This window comes from Tauraco erythrolophus, chromosome 19 (assembly GCF_009769465.1).
Source record: "Tauraco erythrolophus isolate bTauEry1 chromosome 19, bTauEry1.pri, whole genome shotgun sequence".
Lineage (NCBI taxonomy): Eukaryota > Metazoa > Chordata > Aves > Musophagiformes > Musophagidae > Tauraco > Tauraco erythrolophus.
The window spans coordinates 6,157,481-6,165,171 of record NC_141483.1 but is presented as its reverse complement, the minus strand read 5'-3'; the positions used below and the strand labels follow the sequence as shown (position 1 = coordinate 6,165,171).

General features: G+C 64.9%; 1 protein-coding gene across 1 annotated transcript; it reads left to right on the top strand.

Annotated features, from left to right (window-relative positions):
* Window positions 1-1,378: 1,378 nt before the first annotated feature.
* LOC104379344 (carbonic anhydrase 15-like) lies at window positions 1,379-7,595 on the top strand. The gene is made up of 8 exons (XM_086623685.1): window positions 1,379-1,445; window positions 3,118-3,153; window positions 4,534-4,704; window positions 4,955-5,115; window positions 5,814-5,906; window positions 6,236-6,302; window positions 6,506-6,672; window positions 7,377-7,595. Exons 1-8 carry the CDS (start codon window positions 1,379-1,381, stop codon window positions 7,593-7,595), a joined length of 981 nt encoding a protein of 326 aa, XP_086479811.1.
* Window positions 7,596-7,691: the final 96 nt, after the last annotated feature.

Genomic DNA, 7,691 nt, shown 5'->3' with positions numbered 1-7,691 from the left:
GCATTGTCCCCTTGCAGCACATGGCAGCCAAGTGGCTCTGCTGAGCTCGAGTCCGTCCCTGGCCAAGCCGGCAGCAGGAGGCTTCTTCCTGCTGCCCTCGCGCTGGTGCAGGGTTTGTTCATCCTGGCAGCGTCTCGGCAGCACTCCCGGCCAGGACCGAGTGCTGGCGAGAGGAGCTGCGGACTGGGCCCCGTGGCCTCCTTTCCACTGCTGCCTGAAAGAGGGTATGGATATTTTAGGAGAATGTGACAACACCACACTCCTGTGTTCTCACCTGCTTCAGTGACACACTGGCTCTTGTGGGACCTGCCTGGATGGGTGCAATGGGGATGGTGTGCACTGCCTCTGTGTTGAACAGCCCTGTTCCCTGGCACAGGATGCCCACACTGGGCTCCTGTGATGCCCAGGTTGGTGCTGAGGCTTGTGCCCCAGCACTGCCCACCTGCCCTGGCTGGCCAGTGCTGCGTGGCTGTGAGAGCTTGAGCCCCTACAGCAAGATGTGGCCTTATGCCAGCTGGAGGGAAAAGGGCTGGACCCTGCCCCATCAGCGTGCTGCTCCTTGGTGACCTGGGGGGCTGAGGGTCCTCCACAGGGCAGCTGCAGAGGCCATCTGAGCCTGGGGGCTACAGTGACCAGGGCCAAGGTGCTCTGGGCACCCACTGGCCTTTGTCTAGGGCGGGCTGCATGCCACCTGTTTGCAGGGATGAGCTGGAGTCGGCCCGTGGGTCCCCGTGGCATCACCTGCCCCATGTCAGGTCTCTGATGAAGAGCTGTCGCTATTCCTGGCACAGGGGATGCAGGACCTGCTGCTGGCTGGGGGGTTGCTAAAGCTGGGGGGGACAAAGGCTGTCCCATGGTGTGTACCTGCAAGGAGTGGGAATGGGGCAGAGCTGTGCCCCGAGCCCCCTCTGAAGCCCGTCTGTGGCTCCTCGCAGGAGGCGGATGTGGCACAGCAGGGATGCTGCCAACCCCTGCTTCGGGGATGGAGAGCAGGATGGTACCTGGGGCCACCCCCTCACCCCTCGGAGGGCAGCGAGCCGGGGAGGGTGCTGCACTCTCAGGCTTTGCTAGCCCCCCGCTGCCGCCTGCCCTGAGGCTGGCATCCCGGGCAGGGCCTGGCACGGCGCAGAGGGGCTGGCTGGGGGCCGGGCCGCTCCCCCGCTCCCTCCTAGCAGCCGAGGAGTTAAAAACTCAGCCCTTGTGATGAATATTTAACGGCAGTGCACAGGCTGGAGCGGGGAGGATTTCTCCGGGCTGCCTGGGCGCTGGCAGCGCTGCCGCCCGCCCCAGCCCCGCCGCCCGCCCGGGCGCACTGCGGAGGAGGACGGGGCGTCGCGGCGGGGCCGCCCGCCCGCTGCTGCCGGGCCCTGCCGCCGGCATGGGGGCCCGGGGGCTGGGGATAACTTTTCTGACTTTGCCTCTCGTCGTGCGAGCAGCCGCGGGAGGTGAGATGCGCCGCGGGCTCCCCCCGCCCCGGGCGGCGGAGCGGGCCGGGGGGTCCCCGCGGCGGGAGGGGACGGGGGGTGGCGGGGGCCGGGCTGGGGTCAGCCCCGCTTAGTCCCGTGTGGCGGGGGGCCGGGGTCAGCCGTGCCGGCAGGGACTGGGGGACCTGGTCCGGGCCAGGAGCTGTCTCATTACCCCCCCGTCCTCCTCCCCTCCGGGGGATGTCCCCGCTGTGCTGCGGGAGGTCCCAGCCCACCCAGAGCGGTCTGTCCCGGCAGGAGGCATCTGGGACGGGGTCCCTTCGGGGTGTGCGGGTGGGTGTTCGGGCACTCGGGTCTTGGGCTCCAGCCCACCCGCCCCACAGAGCTGCGCCGCTGCGCTGGGAAGCACCGACGAGGGTAAAACCTCCGAGCAAAGCAGTGCTGCCGTCCCGGGACCGAGGCGCTCGGGTGCTCACCTGCTGGGGGACCGGCTGCAGCAACGAGCGCTGCCCTGGCTCCTGCCGGAGGATGCTCGAGGTCAGGCGAGGGCTGGTGGGTGTGGATCTGAGGGTCTCCCAGGAGCTCGCCTTCCCCCTGGACAGGTAGGAAAGCCTGAGCTCCTTGCCCTGGGTCCTGCACCATCCAGCTTCTGGCTTTCTTCTGGGGCTGGTGTCTCCCATACCACCATGGCGAGGATTTGGATGCGGTGCTGCAGGCTGGGGCCATGAGCAGCACAGGTGGGGGCAGGCAGGGCTGCCTGCATCCTGCTGGTCTGAGTGGCCGTGGCTGGTCCGAGAGCGTGGCCCAGCTCACTTGCAGCCGGCGTGCTGCCACGGCCCCTTGGCTGTCAACGGGGACCGTTCCGTTGGCTGGCCCTGGGCAGCTCCGGTTGCTCTGTGCCTCCTGCCAGGGGCAGGATGGGGAGCTGAGGAAGGAAGGGAAGCACTCCTTGGCTCCAATTGCAGAGGTGATGGCCCTGAGCAGATGTGCAGACAGCAGGAGCTGGGCTTTGGCTTCCTTGGCATCCTCTCCAGCATCCCCTCGGGCATCCCCATATCTGCTGCACCAGCACCCTGCATCGAGCGCGCAGCCCCCACGGCTGCCCCCAGCGCAGGCAGCAGTGCTGGTGGGAGTTCGGCAGCTCCGGCTGAGGTGGTCCTGAGTGACGGGACAAGCCGTCATCCTGCAGCGTGGGCGCAGGCCTGCCCACCACCACCCCCTGCCTCCTGCAGCCCCCAGAAACTGCCTTCTGCTGCCAGCCCACCCCCAGGGAGCACGGGGGGGAGAGCAGCAGCAGCTCCCCCTCGGCTCCCCACTCACCCAGGGCTGCTGTGAGGTGGATGAGGCACTTGGTGTGGGGCGAGGGGCTGCCTTGGCTCCCCAGGATGCGTAAGGGGGGTATGGCCCCGCAGCAGCCAGGGAAGGAGCCCCGCAAGCAGCGAGGTTTGGCCGCCTTGGATCTGAGCAATGCTGAGGGAGGTTTCCCTGCGGAGTGGCTGGGGGAGGCAGGGAGGGTGTGAACGCGTGAAAACACCAGTGCTGAGAATAACTGGGATGAACACGAGTGCCGGCAGGACCTCTGGCTGCAATGAGGGGGGCCCTTGCAACTGGGGGGCCGGGCATGGCTGTGGGTGGGTTTGGGGAGCAGGTGCCCATCTGCATCGCCTGCCCTGAGCTCTCCTTTCTCCCGCAGGGCAGTGGTGTTACGACTCGCAGGACCCTAAATGCGGTGAGTGGTGCCATGTGCGGGATGGGGGGTGTCAGGGCTGCGCAGGGCTCGGACCCCCATGTCTCCCTGTGGCACCCACTCAGTGCCCAGCCAAGCGCACCCTGGGCAGCATCAGTATGGCTGCAGCCAGGAGTGTGGCTTGGAAAAGGGCAAATTCACCCATATCACACTAAGGTGGGAATGGTTAGATGAGCTTCGCTTTCAGGTGTGCTGGTGTAGAGACTGGAGACAAGCACCTGAGCCCCTCGGAGCAGCTCAGCCCTGGTCCCCCACCCCAGCCAGGTCTGAGTGCTCGCGGGGCAGCACCAGCCTCCCCCCTTTCACCCGAAGTGGAGTCAATCCCACATTTAAAATATGCTGTAGCAACCCCAGCGAGGTGACAGTATCGGGGGGGCCGTGGGGCACGGGGCCCTGGCACGAGGAGGGACGGCTCCGTTTGGGCAGGCAGTGAGCCCTGCCTGCCTGCGCAGGGGAAGGCAAGTGTGGCTGGGGGCGCTTTGTCTTAAGCATGCAAATAGCTTGTAAAAGGTTAATTAAGGATCAACAAGCATTTAATCAGCCGTTACGGCCCAACTGTTTTATAGCTCTCGGGTGCCCCATGCCCAGCCACCGTGGCACATCAGCCAGGAATCGCTGGGCTCCGCTTATCCCTGCCGGACCAATGCTCAGCTTTATTGGCAATTTAACCTCATGGGGCTGGAGGCGAGGGCAGATTTCGGCAGGGCAGTGGGGCCGGTGAGAAGCAGCTTGGGCAGCACGGAGCCGGTTGTGTGCCTGCAGCAGGGCTGCAGGGAATGATCCCTTAATGAAGGCACCAGCTAATTTGTGGGGCCGCCCGGTAGCATCATGCTGAGGAGCGGGCAGGGCAGTGGCACAGCCAGGCTGTGGCTCTCAGGGTTTCCAGGCAAAAAGCTGCCTGGAGTAATGGGACAAGAAGGGAGGGAGCCAGGGCTGAGCCTGGCAGGGCAGGAGGTGGGGTGAGTGTGTGTCTGTGGTTCTGTCTGCCCAAGAGGAAGGTGGGTGAAGGTGAGAGCCACGCCAGCACTGGCCCCCAAGGAGGATTTCCTTGCAGGGATGGGAGAAGAGGCTGGGAGAAAAGCCTGCCCGTCACCAGTGGCACTGTGGAGGGACAGATGCTGCTGCTGGCTAAATATAGGCCCTGGCCCCGCAAGGAAATCCTGCTGAATTGTGGATGAGGCTGCAATAAGCCCCCACTCATCAACAAGGAGAAAGGTTGGCTGGGCAGGGGGGCAGCTCCCACGGGGTGCAGGCGAGCACGGCAGGGCTGGCTGGGGACCCGGCCACCCTTGGCCTCGTGTTCCCGCTGGGGGTGGCAGTGGCTCGGTGGCTGCCCGTGGTGCCCCTGCTCCTCCTCTGCAGGCCCCAGCCACTGGAAGGAGCTGAAGGCCACCTGCGGCGGCGACAAGCAGTCCCCTGTGAACATCGACAGGCGCCGGCTGCAGCGGGATGGTGGCCTCGGGGACATCCTCTTCGAGGGCTACGACCAGGCCCCCCCGGGCAAATGGAGGCTGGCAAACGATGGGCACACGGGTGCGTGCTGCAGCCGGGCACCCTCCCTTGCCCTGGCTCCCTGGGCACCATCCTGGCCAGGGCTCCACCACTGCTCTTGGGGGCCCTCTGCCCTCGAGCTGTGGGGTCCCAGGGCAGCTCCTGCCATGTGGGTTTATGTCAGCTCTGGGACGAAGCCTGGGGAGGATGAGCCCAGGTGTGCCAGGGCTGTTCCCCATCCCAATCCCCATCCTTACCCCGCTGTCCCTATCCCATCCCGCCGCCCTTGCAGTGATGCTGAGCCTGGCGAGCGAGTCGGCCTCTGAGCACATCACCATCAGTGGTGGGGGCCTCCCCGGCACCTACCGCGCGCTGCAGCTCCACTTCCACTGGGGCAGCCCAGCTGGGAACGGCTCCGAGCACACCCTCGACGGGCGCCAGCTCCCCATGGAGGTAGGCGAGAAAAGGCACCCGTTGCGCTCTCTGGGTGGCCCAAGTTCTTGGTGTGAGGGGAAGGTGTGATCTGGTGTGCCCCAAGGCTGCCACGCAGAGGGGTGATGGGGTTCGGTCACGCTGCACCGGTGGGTTGGGCTGTGCTCCCTGTCACCGCAGCCTCGCGCTGATGGTGGGATGCAGGTAGCTGCTGCGCGGGCACCTGGGGGCTTAAAAAGCAGCTACACGAGACTCAAGGTTTTTCTTTACCGCACGTGGGCCGAGCTGCCTTGCCGGAGGTGCTCAGTGGGGTTGGGAGGGCTCCGCGCCCCGCTGGGACCGCAAGCTGAGCCAGTGAGTGCAGAGCACGCGGGAACATGCTGTGCCAAGTGTGTTGGGATCCTTCTGGGTGAAAGAGGCTCTGCGCCTCTAAAATATTAATTATCTGCCAGAGGAGAGCAAAATTTATGTATTGCGGCTGGCAGCGCCCGGGACCGCTGCACCCCCTTCCCCACCCCCTTCAAAGGATGCTGCCTCATCAGGGGGCTTTGATCCTCCGAGTGGCCGCCCTGCGGAAGCACCCATGGGACTGGGAGGGCTTTTCCGGGGGCTGGATGGCTCAGTGTCCCCCCGCCTCAGACTGGCCGGGGAGATCCGCAGCTGAGTGCCCCGCTGCCAGGGGCAGTTGCCCACACTTGGCCCCTCCGTGCTTTCCCTAGCTGCACATCGTTCACATCAACGTCAAGTACCGGACGCTGGCAGAGGCCAAGGGGCATCCCAACGGGCTGGCTGTCCTCGGCTTCTTCTTCCAGGTGGGTCTGTGGGGGCTCACACTGCTGGCAGGAGGGGAACCCCGGGAGCAGGCTGCTCGCAGTGCGGCTGGGGGAGCATTGTTCGGGTGTCCCGAGGGAGCAAGAAGAGGCAGGAAGGCTGGGTCCAGGCCAGAAGGTGCTGGGGAACCTCAGTGGTAAAGGGTGCCATGACCCCCTCACTGGCTTTGTGCAAGGGGGGTGCTGGCTGGGAGCTCACCCATCCCCACTGCTGCAACGCGGGGCTGCGGCCAGCTCTGCCTGCCGATGCTCGGCGGTGCTGGATGACCCAGCTCTGTCCTATGCCGGTCGCTTCCTCTCCCCTTCTGCAGGTCTCTGAAACCCCTAACACCAACTACAACACCATCGTGGTGGGGCTGAGGAATGTCTCCCACGCTGGTGAGTTGCCTCCTCAGGGACAGGGGCGGAATGGGGAGAGACTTGGGTGCAGGAGGGCAGGGGTGCACCCCGGTGGGTTGGGCGGAGGGGACCTGCCAGTCCGTGGGGCCGTCTGGCTGAAGGGAAACTTATAGGGGTGGCCCTGCTGTCCCCACTGTGTCCCCGGCACGGGACAGGCTGAGCACCCATGTCTTGCCCCACAGGGGACTCCGTGGATTTGGCCTCCACCTTCCGCCTGAGCACCCTGCTGCCACGCACCAGCCAGCTCTCTGGGTACTACCGCTACCAGGGCTCCCTCACCACCCCCGACTGCAGCGAGGTCGTCGTCTGGACTGTCTTTGAGGAGCCCGTGGAGATCGGCCGGGAGCAGGTACCAGTGTGCACAGCCCCATGCTCCAGCACCTGAAGGGCTGGACCGCAGGTGGCTCCTCTCCTCGCCCCTCCTGACCCCTAGGCAAGAGCACAGGGAAAGTCATCTGTATAATAACGCTCCCGGCAACCCAGAAATTAATTAATTTTATGAGGGTTAAGTAATGGAGTCATAGCTACCTGCCAGCGGGGAGAAATCCTGTCTGTAGTGCTCTCCTGTCCAGCCCTGGTGTTCAGAAAGTGAAATGGGAGTGAACCCCAGCAGAGCTCAGAAGGGGCTCCAAGGAGGTGAATGGGTGGGTGGGTGGATGGATGGATGGATGGATGGATGGATGGATGGGTGGGTGGGTGGGTGGATGGATGGATGGATGGATGGATGGATGGATGGATGGATGGAGTTCTCCTCTGCTGCCCAAGCATCTTGATAGACGTATTTCCTTGAGGGTGTTGTGGGCCAGCTGCTCTTTAAGTGCTCAGCACAGGCAGTGAAACACAATTAGCTCCTTTAAAACTCAAGAGCTGATCCTTGGCTTCTGTACTTACCCTCCGAGTCTGGTTTTGGGAGAGCGCTGAGGGGTGGCAGGAGGACACGTGCTGCGCGGGCCACGCGGTGGGTTCGGTGCCATCGGCTGCAGGGCAGCACGAAATGGGGGCTCGAGGTGCCCAGCGAAGCGGCTGCCCACCCCTGCCTCTCCTCCTGCGCAGCTGCAGGCGTTCGTCAGCACCCTCCACTTCCCGGCCGCTGGCCCCACACTCCTAAAAATGACCAACAACTTCCGCCCGCCGCAGCCTCTCCACAGCCGGAAGGTCTTCGCCTCCAGGGCAGCCACGGCCAGCAGCGGGTCCCAGTGCGGAGGCCACCACCAGCTCCTCTCCCCCCTGCTCCTGCTGGCCCTGCTTGGCCCCTTCTCACCAGCCCCTTAGGGTCTGGCCCAGCTTTTCACCAGTCTCACGCGAGCATCGCCCTGCTGCAATGGTGACGGGGAGGCAACACATCTGGTTCATGGGGAAATGGTGAAA